General features: G+C 44.1%; 1 protein-coding gene across 1 annotated transcript in view; it reads left to right on the top strand.

Moving 5' to 3' along the window:
- LOC135378309 (uncharacterized) overlaps positions 1-9,861 on the top strand; it is a 62,761-nt gene extending 52,900 nt beyond the window's left edge. Inside the window, exons 12-18 of the mRNA XM_064611305.1 lie at positions 316-380; positions 2,947-3,035; positions 3,805-3,886; positions 7,987-8,245; positions 8,656-8,737; positions 8,799-8,888; positions 9,618-9,861. Coding sequence (XP_064467375.1) covers positions 316-380; positions 2,947-3,035; positions 3,805-3,886; positions 7,987-8,245; positions 8,656-8,737; positions 8,799-8,888; positions 9,618-9,807 — 857 coding nt within the window. The 3' untranslated portion in view covers positions 9,808-9,861. The remainder of the gene's footprint in view (positions 1-315; positions 381-2,946; positions 3,036-3,804; positions 3,887-7,986; positions 8,246-8,655; positions 8,738-8,798; positions 8,889-9,617) is intronic.
- The last annotated feature ends 4,476 nt before the right edge of the window (positions 9,862-14,337 follow it).

Genomic DNA, 14,337 nt, shown 5'->3' with positions numbered 1-14,337 from the left:
CGATTAAGCAGGAACGAAGGGAGAGGTTGGGCACGTTTTTAAAGTTCAATTCACACTTTAAAAAAGACGTATGGAATGAGCAACCCTGAGCTTGAATAGCACTGTCTTCAGGTACTTCCTCCAGTTAAAAAGAGTAACTAAAGTTTGACAAAAAAATGGGGGAGTTGTTGTGGGTATGTGCATTTGCACAGTCTTATGTATACTGAACGCCTTTAACACTGCACTTTCAATATGCTCTATACCTGTGTGCTGAAGTTAATATATCACACCAACATTCCCATCCTTCACTTTTGAATGACTCTTTTCTAACACAAGGACCAGAGTTCATGGTCTCTGCATCGCCCACGATCGCAACTTCGTTCGAAGAAGTCTCCAGATTGGTAAGACAGTTCGTACGTCGCTGTTTGCATACAGGGTGTTTTCTTTTTATCCGTTACAGATTTAAAAAGAAAAACTGCGAGAGCAGCACTGATGCCATTTTTGCGGGCGAGAGAGCAGCCATGCGGACGCCCTGTGGGAAAGCCGATGGAACTATACTGGACACTAATGACCTAAAATTAATTAATTCTCTTTTAATGAGGTAGTTTTTGTGAAAATGCGAGACAGAAGAATTGGAGGTGACCACTGTTTCTCAAAACTAATGAAACAGCACGTGCTTTGAGATATAAATCTCCAAACTTGGGTATGCAAACTGCTCACTTCTCAAGCGCAAAAAGAGGGAAAGGGTGTTCGCATCGGAGGGGCACGTGTTTTGTAGCATTGTAAATGATTGGAACAAATGCTGATCCCTTGGCCAGATAGACCGCCTTCAGGCCTAGGTAAACCGAAGTTTCGAGCTCTAGAAATGCATAGTTCTAGTTTCACCTCATTTGCATATAAAAGCTCGTTTCAGAATTTTTAAGAAAGAGGGTGGATTGAAATAATGGTCGTCTCCAATTCTGCTGTCTTGCATATTCGCATAAGCATGTAATTACAACGTTAATTAATGAATTTTAGGTAATTAGTCATTCAGTAGTTACAAGTTCTTTCCCAGAGGCCAAGTAAACTGATGCGGGGTAGTTGGTGGAAGTGCACACTGAAATAATGAACTGCGGCACAAAAACGCGGACAGGTAGGTTACCGACAATAATCGACAGGGACAGCTGCATACTCATGATAGTTGCGAGTCCGCAGTTGCGTCTGTCGATTATTGTCTCCAACCTACCTGCCCACGTTTTTGTGCTGCAGTTCATTAGTTCTCAGTATCTGCTCTCACAACTTTTTCTTTAAAAGATCTGTAATGAAACAAAAAAAAAAAGCACCCTGCACTCTAAAAACGAACTTCACCACATTGCACGCTCTTAGCCAATCACCATCCTGAATAGCATCGTTCTGCCCCATGATTGGTTAAAAAAGCGGGCGTACGACTTTTTGAAACACTTCCAAAAAAGGCGTGGTTCCAAAAAAGGTTCCAAAAGGTCCTTTTGTGGTTCCAAAAAAGGCGTACGCCCCGCGCTTTCCTCAAATCGGTAGTGATAAACATATCATTTTGTGCAATGGTTGGTCTTCACTGTGCTATGTGGTGAAGTTCTGTTTTTCGGAGTGTTTCAGAGTCGATAGTATATGCTAGGGAGGACCGGTATACACACTTAAAAATGAACTCCACCGCATAGCACGCACCTAGCCAACCATTATCTCGAATGATATCGTTAACTGCCCTGACTTGTTCCAAACGGGTGGCGGACGCCTTTTTTGTGACATTTATGCTGTTCATAATTGTCACAAAAAAAAAGGCGTACTCCTCCCGTTTTCAACAAATCTGGGCAAATAAAGATATCATTCGAGATGATGGTTGGCTACACTCTTAAAAAAGAACTTCACCACATATCACGCTCCTAGCCAACCGTCATTCCGAATGACAAAGTTCTCGCCCCCCGATTTGTTGAAAACGAGGGGCTGAGTCTATTTTGTGCCATTATGTACGGCACAAAATAGGCTCCGCCTCTCGTTTTCAACAAATCGAAGGCGAGAACGTTGTCATTTGGGAGGAGGGTTGGCTAGGAGCCTGCTATGTGGTGAAGTTCATTTTTAAGAGTGTAGGAGCGTGCTATGCGGTGAAGTTCTCTTTTAATAGTGTAGAAAATCGGAAAACGTTCGTGACAGCCGTCCCAAGACGCGGTAAGCGAATCGCCGCATTGTTTCTTCTTAGTGGCTCACATCACACACTACTGAGATTTGATTTGACAACTTCCTTTATCTTTCGTTGCATTCTTCGAACCTACTAGAATTCTGTAATAGCTTTGAGCTGTTTGTTTAGTGCGGAGACACTAGTTGAGAGGGGGAAAGGTCAGACAGGCCAAGGCCGACTTGCTATTCCCAACCCAAGAGAGAAAAAAAGAAAAACAGAGAAAGAAAGAGAAAAGAGAAGCAGAAAAGGAAAAGGTGGGTAGACAAACGAAGCGCTATAGTCAAGCGCTTCACGTCCTGTCTCTGCGCTGTTTTTGTGTCAGTATGTACCAACTCACCCACACCGTTTCTTTGAATGACTCCGTGCCGCTCATAACCTCAATATCATTGTGAAGCGAGCTATTTTGGCACTGTTTGCCCTCAGAAACACTAGCGAGTTTAGTACTATCCGTACGCAAGGAAATTGCGGGTGCACACTACGCATGCGCCTGTCGTGGCTTTGCGTCTAGCGCGTGCGGAACTGTGAACACGCTATTTCCTTGCGTACGGTGCAACTAGAACTCTCCATAGTCACTGTCTTAGCTCAACGTGGACATAGCGAGACGAGATTTAGCGTCCCCGTTAAGATGCACAGGAAAGCGATAGACACAATCCAAAATGTTCAAATCCGTTCATGTCCACTTGTGGTCCACCTTCACTTTTGATGTTTTTGTTTAACGGTGCACCTAGTGACATTCGATGGTGGTCTGCCACGTGCTAACCTCGTGCTCTTTTGAACAGGTGCCGCACTACATATACAAAAAGCACAGCTACTACGATGTTTGGAAGGCTTATTACAAGGCAAAGATGTCTTCACATGGAAAACCTAAGTAGGAAGTATATGAAATTGATGATGTATCAGTAGAAAGAGCAACTTTTCGGGTGTCGAAAGGAAGAGTAACCACCTCGTGGTATGGACAATAATACCTAAGTGTGTTCATTCGTGACATCCATGACCCGTATACGAGCGCCATAATCATAATAATAGCCCTGCTGAGTGGACTTCTCAAGAAAAGAACTACCTTGGCTAGTCTTTCTCAACATCATGTATGTAAAATATGTTCACCCCACAAGAGCCGAGCCGAAAACGAAGTGAAGTGGAATCCGACATAAAATAGGACGGTTACCGGTACACAACATGCACGCACGATAGGACATCGTTGCGAGACAGTCCACTGTTGCATCCGATACGCCGTGAACCATGTGTTATCGCTTCTGATTCGAGGAGAGAAGAGGGGCTTTGTAAATGAACCCTCACTTTTAAACCAGAACTTCACCGCATAGCACGCTGTGCGCCATCATTGCCACAAATGATAGGGTTATCACTTCTGATTTGAAGAGAGGGGGAGGGGCGTACGCTTTTTGTGGCAGTTTGGATATATATGGTAATTTCTACAAAAAGGCGTACGCCCCCCCCCCCTTTTCTCTTGCAGGAAATCTGATCAGGGTGACGGAAGCGCTAAACTTTGTTGAAATCATCGTTGCCTTACTATTGTGCTTATAAAAACTTGTCCACTCAACAATTTTCTATACTTATTTCTATACCTGTGCGAGTCAAAGAGTTTGCATCGTGATAGCAATACATGTAGTTCTCTACAGGTTGCCAAGCCTCCGGGGAGGGGGTAGCCATCGTCCCATGGTGCAGCTGGCTGGTGTTCCGTCGCTGGACGTTAGCTTTGGGGTACGCTTACTCTTACGTTTAAAGTGTGTACGATTTCTGTTTTATATGTGCACCAGCTCAAGAACGGTGAGAGGTACGATCCCATCAGTCCTGTAGATCCGAATGCTAAACGAGAGTCGTACATACTCCTCCACACACAAAGGCATCACTTGTGCAACGCCCTTGTTGCTACAGTGGTCCTTCACCACGAAGTCGTTGGCCACATTAAAACCCAATTTTAAAGTTAGGATTCTTCCACGAGCAAATGCGGTCAATCGCAAAAATGCTAATTAATGAATCAAACCAGTAGTAGAGTCCGACGCAGAACGAGTGATTATACTGAGCTAACGAATTCAGCTAGCTGAGGCGAACACCCTCTACGACTGTGTTACGTTTGTAGCAAACTTTAACAACACACTGATTACAAAGGACTTTGCGGCAATGGCATTAGATACGTGGCATTGACGTAGCCTTGTCGAGAGAGGCAGCTCAGCAAGAGAGCATCAGGTAACCGAGAGCGCTCACCGAAGAGACAAAGACGAGTATAGGTGGACGAGGGTCTAGCACTTGTCCCTCGTCTGCCTGTCCGTACTTGTCTCTTCGGTGGCCGCTTCTAGGTTACCCCATTGATTACCAGCAAGCCCAAAGATTAACACTTCTCAAGAGATCATCCACACGAATGAATACCCTTTGCGGTCACCGTGTTGTTCCGTCCAGTCACAACAGGGCAACATAAAAGCCTTCAAAGACCCAAGGATCTACGACATTCGGGTAAGTCACGAAAAGCCAACGTGCTTGCCGCCGCACACATTGGCGTTTAATTTTTCCGTCGCCCAGTTTTTTTATAAAGTCCGAATGACACGTTTTTTGAAACACCCTGTATACAGGGTGTTTCAGTTAAATCCCCCGGGCTAAATAATTCGTGAACGAGTGCACCAATCGAAGAACTTTCTTTTGTACAAGTATCTGCCCGATACCACCTACAAGCTGCGCACCGTGTGAGAGGGTGGGGGGCGCTCATTATTTAAATAAAAATTCAAATGAGTTCCGTGAAAAAACGTAACTTCTAAAGCAGGGCGCTATCGGCATTAAAATGGGTACTACCCCTTTTGGGACCTTCAGTGGACACCTTTTAGAGAAAAATCTGCCACCGAAGCGGGTCATTTGTTGCAGTAATTAGTTGGTTTCGGTTTACATATTTTTGTCGCGGCTGGTCGCGGCGAAGCGCAAAAGGACGTAATTCATTGGTGTAATTCATTGCTGTAATTCATTGGTGGATAAGGGAGTGAAAGAGCGTCCTTTTGCGCTTCAGTGCGACCAACCGCGACAAAATTTGTAAACCGAAACCAACGAATTACTGCAACAAATGACCCGCTTCGGTGGCAGATTTTTCTCTAAAAGGTGTCCACTGAAGGTCCCAAAAGGGGTAGTACCCATTTTCATGCCGATAGCGCCCTGCTTTAGAAGTTACGTTTTTTCACGGAACTCATTTGAATTTTTATTTAAATAATGAGCGCCCCCCACCCTCTCACACGATACGCAGCTTGTAGGTGGTATCGGGCAGATACTTGTAAAAAAGAAAGTTCTTCGATTGGTGCACCCGTTCACGAATTATTTAGCCCGGGGATTTAACTGAAGCACCCTGTATATACAGGGTGTTTCAAAAAACGTGTCATTCGAACTTTATAAAAAAACGGGGCGACGGAAAAATACGCGGTAAAGGGCACTTGTGTGGCAACTGAATTTGCCATCATGCAAAAATATTTTCATTTGATTTTAATTAAAATAAATTGAATTTCTTTAATTGAACTCCAAAATTTCCCAAGTCAACCTAACGTTTTTTTTTACAGAATTAGAGAGCCCGTAGTGAACTTAGTCAGATCCACTAAGAAATCCGCTCGATATTGCAAATGGAACTGCCCAAAAAAAGTCCCGAAATTGAGGCTTCAAAGTTTCGGGTATTCAACGGCGCACCAAATCAGACGCAAAGTTTCGTGGAGAGGAGGACATGCTCCTGCCCCCATGAAAGATAGAAGGTCGAAAAAAAACAGGGCGGGAAAAAAGAGGCGGAATCATTTTTGTTTGCCGCTTATCAACGTATGGTGGAATGCCACCTGCCTTGTTATCTGCGCGTCTTGTGCTGCACGCCAGTTTGGCTATAAACTGTTCTAGCTTCATGGGGGCAGGAGCATGTTCTGCCCTCCGCGCATTTTTCCGACTGATTTGGTGCGCTGTTGAATACCCGAAACTCTGAAGCCTCAACTTCGGGACTTTTTTTGGGCAGTTCCATTTGCAATATCGAGCGGATTTCTTGGTGGATCTGACTAAGTTCGCTACGGGCTCTCTAATTCTGTAAAACAAACGTTAGGTTGACTTGGGAAATTTTGGAGTTCAATTAAAGATATTCAATTTATTTTAATTAAAACGTGTCATTCGGACTTTATAAAAAAACGGGGCGATGGAAAAATACGGGGTAAGCGCGGACATGTACAAGATACTCAAAAATGTATTTAAGATAAGATAATAAATACTGACGTTAGAATGTAATTAAGATAGAGTATAAATACATGAAAATTAAAGTAATTAAGATAAAGTACAAAATACTTCAAAAAGTATTTGAAATACAGTTAAGATACTGTTTATCCTTGAACGCAAAAAGTGACTATATAGTCACTGGTCAATGCGGCGAGTCGCCGCTATGTGACATGAAATCTCTAAATGGAGACCTCCAAGAAGGGCCAATGTCCGGGTCAAGTCCGAGGGACTCAGGAAATTTCCACTGAACAAGCAAGATAATGGAAAGACTAGATACAGAAAGTTTGAGAGGGAGATCCAAAATATGTAATTAGAGTATTGAGTAGAAAATACCATAAAATGTATTTTAAATAGAGTACAAATACACAAAACAAAAAGTACTGAGTAGAGTACCAAAATACCGGAAATTGTATTTAAAATACGGTATTTTAAAGACAATACTCCGAATACGTACAAGTCTGGGTAAACGGCATTTGTGTGGCAACTGAATTTGCCATCTTGCAAAAATATTTTCATTTGATTTTATTTAAAATAAATTGAATTTCTTTAATTGAACTCCAAAATTTCCCAAGTCAACCTAACGTTTTTTTTTTACAGAATTAGAGAGCCTGTAGCGAACTTAGTCAGATCCACCAAGAAATCCGCTCGATATTGCAAATGGAACTGCCCAAAAAAAGTCCCGAAATTGAGGCTTCAAAGTTTCGGGTATTCAACGGAGCAGGAAATCAGACGCAAAGATTTGTGGAGAGGAGGACTTGCTCCTGCCCACATGAAAGATAGAAGGTCGAAAAAAAAGCAGGGCGGGAAAAAAGAGGCGGAATCATTTTTGTTTGCCGCTTATCAACGTATGGTGGAATGTCACCCGCCTTGTTATCGGCGCGTCTTGTGCTGGACGCCGGTCCGGCGATAAACTGTTCTAGCTCCATGGGGGCAGGAACATGTCCTGCCCTTCGCGCATCTTTGCGACTGATTTGGTGCGCCGTTGAATACCCGAAACTCCGAAGCCTCAACTTCGGGACTTTTTTTGGGCAGTTCCATTTGCAATATCGAGCGGATTTCTTGGTGGATCTGACTAAGTTCGCTACGGACTCTCTAATTCTGTAAAAAAAACGTTAGGTTGACTTGGGAAATTTTGGAGTTCAATTAAAGAAATTCAATTTCTTTTAATTAAAATCAAATAAAAATATTTTTACAAGGTGGCAAATTCAGTTACCACACAAATGCCGTTTACCCCGTATTTTTCCGTCGCCCCGTTTTTTTATAAAGTCCGAATGACACGTTTTTTGAAACACCCTGTATAGAAGTTCAAAAAAAGACGCCGAAACAGATTTTAGGGAAGTTACAAACACTAGTTTATTAGGTAGGGAGACGTTAAAAAGTAAAATGGGCAAGGGGTCGAAGTTTCGACAGTGGCACTGTCTTCGTCAGGACAAAAGATGCGTGGCTGGTTACACATTACTTAAATAGGTTTCGTACGTATATATATATATATATATATATATATATATATACCAATGCACAGTTTATTGCCTGCAATCGCATAGTATGTCTGATCACGCATGCAGTGACTCCGTGGTACTTTTCAGAATAACTACACCCACGACCTGTACTTTCCCGCATATGGTACTGGATACGATACGTTGAACATGGTGGAACACTTCACGGATCCACACCTGAAGGCGACGAAAATGTGTGCCCAACTGATAGGCCTAATGGCAAGAAGATGGGCTGACTCAGAGATTCTGCCGTATGACCTGAAACGTCTTCGAAACTCTGTGTATAGGGCGTTCGATGAACTACACAAGAAGCACCTCAACACACTTACTACGCACGGAATAGAGCTCGGTATGTCATGTACATAACTCCTTCTGAATGCCCCACAGTTAACACGTGCGAACTCGTGCCTTTTTTCACGAACGCTTCACTACATCGACACCCACCCACATCGTATAGGCACACCCACTATTCCGCTATACAAGTCGCATGCTTACTTCTAACAAAATTAAATGTCCCGGAAACAGTGTTTTTCTGATAATAGCGGCTATATCCACCAACCCTTCCCAAGTGAGCCCCTTGAAGCTAGCGCATGAACAACAAATTGCTTTTACATGTGCACAGCTGTTGGTGTGTTGGCATTTCACTACGTGGTCAAGCCGCCATGCTACCACATATTTTCCAAAATTATTTATATTAGTTCCGAAACCAAGATTATCTTTATTTACTGATGGATAATGACGTTGTGTGACATATTGCAGATATGCTTCGGAATACCATTATGCACCTTGGAACTAAGCTGGACGAAGCGGTAAAGCATATTCAGAACCATCCGATGGAGAAGTGAGTGACTTATTAAGGACGCATAAGCACCATCTTTCACGCATGCTTTCATTCATTACAGTCCCATTGAGATTCGTCAACTGAATGACAGAATCATGCGCGTGGAGCGAATATTCGTGCAGGGTGTTAGCAACGTACCAGGGGCAACGAGGTAAGCCTGTGTGATGCCACGCTCTTAAAACTTATGTAGAAATGTTAATTGTCACAAAAAGGCGGACGCCTCCCGTTTTCAACAAATCAGGGGAGAGAACGATGTCACTCGGAATGATGGTTGGCTAGGAGCGTGCTATGTGGTGAAGTTCATTTTTAAGAGTGACCGTGTAGTCGCAAGAGAACAGCTGTAAGGGTCAGGAAACACGAGCTGGGGCCTACAAGACTGTATGGCACTTTACACGTGAAAACTATACGTAACAACCCTGGCGCACATTCTTAGAAATTAACTTCACCGCATATCACGCTCCTAGTCAACCATCATAATTGTCACAAAAAAAGGCGTACGCCTCCCATTTTCAACAAATCAGGGCAGATAACGAAATCATTCGAGATGATGGTTGGCTAGAAGCGCGCTATGCGGTGAAGTTCATTTCTAAGAATGTGCGCTATAGTCGTGACGATGCCCACTTGAGTGTGGCCAGCAACGGCAAGCTACCTCGACCCCCCCCCCCCTCATTTTTAAGAGTGCAGGTATAGAAATAACATCTGTTGTAGTGCGTGACTTCTAATATGCGATGAAAGCAGTGCACTGCAACGGCAACCAGTGTATAGCACAGGTGCAGACAGAGTATAGCCCTTTCCATGCTGGTGGGGATATCTGAATATAGTATGTGGTGGGACTGAGTTCGTATCTTCATTTTATTCATTTTGTCTTTTCCCCGAATAGGAACATGCTATTCGGTTGGTCCTCTTCGGTTCCCAACACGATGACTTTCTTCCCCATTTTGGATGAGCTACTGACCAAGCAGGCAACCTCTTCTGCAGACCATGAGGAATCAATCCGAGTACACATTTCGCACGTCGCTCATGGCCTCCGCCAAGCTGCTGATTTCGTCGACTTTAGCCGCGTTGTGTGAATTCTTTATCTGGAATTATTGCGCATTACGGATAATAAAGCGAAACCATGTTAAGCTTTTGCACGATGTGCAGTAAAGGCAGGAACAGATAGCTAAATGCCAGCTATGTCCAGGTAAATGTTGTACGCACATGCATTTACAAATCATTCTCTAATGAGTGAACCTATAGAGTATGTATATCGTGAGGAGTAGTGACAGGTGAGGTGCGGCAGGACAATCCTGCTCAGCCAGCTATCATGTTCTGGCGCCATCTCTTGCCTCGATCGAGAAGGCTGTTCTCTATGCAGACACGCCCAAAGGTCACGGTTTCTTTGCCTGTGCAGAATAACGCCGCATAGCCCGAATAAGAAGACATGCCACACAGGTCACCACACCTTCATCGTGCGTCTGTTTGGAAGCAGAACTGGAAATCATTAACCGGCCTCGGTGGAACAGTTCGCAACGCGTCCGCTTTCTGATTCTCATGCTGCAGCTTCGAACGGGGCTATACCAGCGACTTGATTGCATGGTGCAAATTGTCATTGGTGCCTCGTGTGTTCACACCCAGGTGTTTTATGGATGGCACATGTCGCTAAGACACTTCGTCCTCTGCGAGGAGCGTGTGCCGAGATTCCAGCGCACGTTACAGAACCTTGACCACTGGACCACTGGTGGACTACTTTGGCGTCGCTCGTGGTCATATAGTTGTCTCGCAGCTACGAATTATGTGTTAAGCATGCGTATCACAAGTGATGTAAACGCAGCAGGTAGTAGGTAGTGTTACATTTATTTTTCTCCATATTGTTCTTCATTCACTTTCTTTTTCATTCTCCACGTACTACGGTACCGGCGAAATCATTTCAGCCTCTGGTGGCGGTATGAAGAAAATATCTGAGGTTGCAGACCTTGACTTGTCGTTCAGGGAGTCTTCGCTCGAAGAAAATCCCTGCATTAAAGAATAAAAGTTATTATTGGTGATCTCCTACAACCGGCTAAGCTGCTTCAGCAAGGATCTGATGGCATAATCAAGAGGCACAAATCTCCATTCGCCTAATGAAAGATGCCGTTACCTTGATATCAATACAAAAGGAATGAGATTCATCAGTTGTGTCGTTCATGAGTTATGATCGATAGAAAACACTCAATTTCCGCCTTCCCTCTTCCTCTCCTTCTCAAGGAGGCCGGCAATGCGGAGCGGGCTCTCGTTGGTCTCCGCAAACAATTTGCCCAATCACCGCGGGAGATCGTTTGAGGCGACCAATCCTTGGCCTCTCCGGATTGTCGCGCTTTTTGAGAAGGAAAGGGAAGGCTTCAAATGCGGTTTCTTCCGCTCATATAGCAAGAATGACACAACCGATGAATCCCATTCCTTTTGTGTTGGCGTCAAGTTAATGGCATAGTCTCATTCCGGAGTCTCATATTCATAGGATCGTGTAGGACGGTCAAGAAAGAGGCCATGATTTAATGGTTGATTCAGGTGCGTGACGAAGATGCGTGAACGTGAATATTTTATGTCGTCGTCTTCGGACAAGGAGATCCACAGCAACAATAGTAGTGATGACTAAAACTATGTTCTGACATATAGCGATTTGCTATATAGCGCTAGCAAATAGCGCGATATTTTCCTCCTAACAGTGCTTCAAAACCGCTAAAAATTACGCTCGATGAAGTTGAGCTGGTGTCAACTTTTTCAGCTCTAATTTGGACTACATTCGTGTTGTCCAATGAAGGGCCCCTTCAGTGATGACGTCGAGGAAGTCGTGGAGTTGCTTCGCTTCCGCATTTCACGGCACGGCGGCCGCATTGGAACCGGCGAGTCTGTCATTCAAAATGTCTAGTAATTTTTCATTCAGTCAGTTGATGGAAGTTATTTGTCCGCATGCTGTCGCACCACGGAGGTGCGATCATGAAAGAGACGTAAACGCCCACCAGACTTCCGCTAAATTATACACTCTTAAAAATGAACTTCACCGCGTAGCACGCGCTTAGCCAACCATCATCTCGAATGATATCGTTATCTGCGCTGATTTGTTGAAAACCGGAGGAGTACGCCTTTTTTTGTGACACTTATGCCGTTCACAATTGTCACAGAAAAGGCGTACGCCTCCCGTTTTCAACAAATCAGGGCAGATAACGACATCATTCGAGATGATGGTTGGCTACGAGCGTGCTCTGCGGTGAAGTTCATTTTTAAGAGTGTAGCGCTAGCGCCACTTTGCACACTCTTAGAAAAAAGGGTGGAGCAGTTACACACTCTATAGGAGGTAATATTTGTCACATATGTTGTGCGAAAAAGGTTGCAAAGTTCTACCTGCTACCCCACTCTCAAAACAGAACTTCACCGCATAGCACGTTGACCGCCAACCATTGCCACTAATGATGGGGTTATCGCTTCTGATTCGGTGAGCGAGGGAGGCGTACGCCTTTTTATAGCAATTTGGCTATATAATATATATAATAAAATATATGATAATCGCTTTTACTACCATTTTACACCCTTTATCAGACGCTATATAGGGTTTTTCAGTTAAATCCCCGGGCTAAATAACTCGCGAACAAGTCCACCAATCGAGGAACTTTCTTTTTTACAAGTATCTGTGCGATACCGCCTACAAACTGCGCACCGTGTGAATGAGTGGGAGGCGCTTATTATTTAAATAAAAATTCAAATGAGTTTCGTAAAAAAACATAACTTCTAAAGCAGGGCGCTATCGGCATTAAAATGGGTACTACCCCTTTTGGGACCTTCAGTGGACACCTTTTAGAGAAAAATCTGCCACCGAAGCGGGTCATTTGTTGCAGTAATTAATTGTTTCGGTTTACATATTTTTGTCACGGCTGGTCGCAGTGAAGCGCAGAAGGACGCTCTTCGATTCCCTTATCCACCAATGAATTATGTCCTTGCACCAATGAATTACACCAATGAATTACGTCCTTTTGCGCTTCACCGCGACCAGCCCCGACAAAATATGTAAACCGAAACCAATTAATTACAGCAACAAATGACCCGCTTCGGTGGCAGATTTTTCTCTAAAAGGTGTCCACTGAAGGTCCCAAAAGGGGCAGTACCCATTTTAATGTAGAGAGCGCCCTGCTTTAGAAGTTATGTTTTTTTTTTACGAAACTCATTTGAATTTTTATTTAAATAACGAGCGCCTCCCACTCATTCACACGGCGCGCATCATGTAGGTGGTATCGCACAGATACTTGTAAAAACGAAAGTTCGTCGATTGGTGCACCCGTCTGCGAATTATTTAGCCCGGGGACTTAACTGAAACACCCGGTATATGTTATGGACCCGGTATATGTTGACCTAGGTGGTAACTATAAAAGTTACCAGCTTTTCATGCCATTTTTTCTTAGAGTGCAAGTGTGAACAGTCCGATAACAGTGAGCGCTATTTTTGGGCGCTGTTTTGTGGCGCTTTGTTAGCGCGCTGCCTTATGTCGGATCAAGCCTCTGAATTGCTCAGACGCTTGATTGTGTCCTACCGTTGGCCACCTTCCTGCCTTTAATGTGTCGCGTGGCCCGTCACCAGTTTACTTGTCCTGTGTCTGATATAATGCCTAGCGGCTTATGTATGCATATACTAGTTCAATACAAATAAGGTTGATGCTATGGGGCCATGGGACATTACTGTAGCCAAAGAGTGGAGGGGTACTCACACAGCCGTGTTCTTTCACTCCCGTAGATTTCATTTTCCGACTGATCACCCATGGGCTAAGTAATATCTCGTCTACAGCAGTCGATCTTGTGCAACGAACTGTAAAGTAATGAGAACTTGTTCAGTCTTCATTCGTTTCCTTTACCCCAGTGTAAATTCCTTGTACCTACGTTTCCACGTTCAGTCTTTATGTGTCAATCGGCCCTTACAAAGGTTATATATTTATATCATATAGGAAGTATCTGATGGACAAGTGCTTAGAGATGGAGTACGAGGATAAAATAGAAACGATGAGACGCTACATACATATCTCTCTCCTGTGCAAACATGAATCTGAGTGCCCCCATACCCCTACGCGACTGCGCATTCTCCGAGGCCGAGCCTGCCACGTCCGGTTAGACAATTTTTTGGATGAATTGCGAAAACCTGGACCCCTACTTATTAGAGAGCTGGACAGTGATCCGCCGCCGACAAGTTAAGAGGCCATTTGTGTAGCTTTTTAAATGATTCGGGGTTCGCGGCTTTGTTGCTCTCTATGGTCGCGAGTTCGTCTTGCGTAGCACGACCTCGAGTACTTCTACACGTGCAGTGAGTAAGCCTATGTCTGTGCGTTAGTACTGACATCTGTACCGCAGCGTAGGATATGAGATAATCTCGGCCACCTGGTGTTCTTTTTCGTCCACGTGAAATCCCCATCGATGTCTAGCTTCCCCACATTGACACTGCTTTCCAGCGGAAGCGAATCCACACTCCTGTTATACTTCACAGAGCGTGCTGCTTTCTTTTTCTTGTTGTTGGCTTCAAAACTGAACTGAACTGAACTGAACCGAACTGAACTGGAGTACTGGCTTCAAGATAGCAAAGTTATTCTTCGAAGGCAACCTAAC

Source organism: Ornithodoros turicata, chromosome 1 (genome assembly GCF_037126465.1).
Source record: "Ornithodoros turicata isolate Travis chromosome 1, ASM3712646v1, whole genome shotgun sequence".
NCBI lineage: Eukaryota > Metazoa > Arthropoda > Arachnida > Ixodida > Argasidae > Ornithodoros > Ornithodoros turicata.
This window is presented reverse-complemented; position numbering and strand designations above follow the sequence as displayed.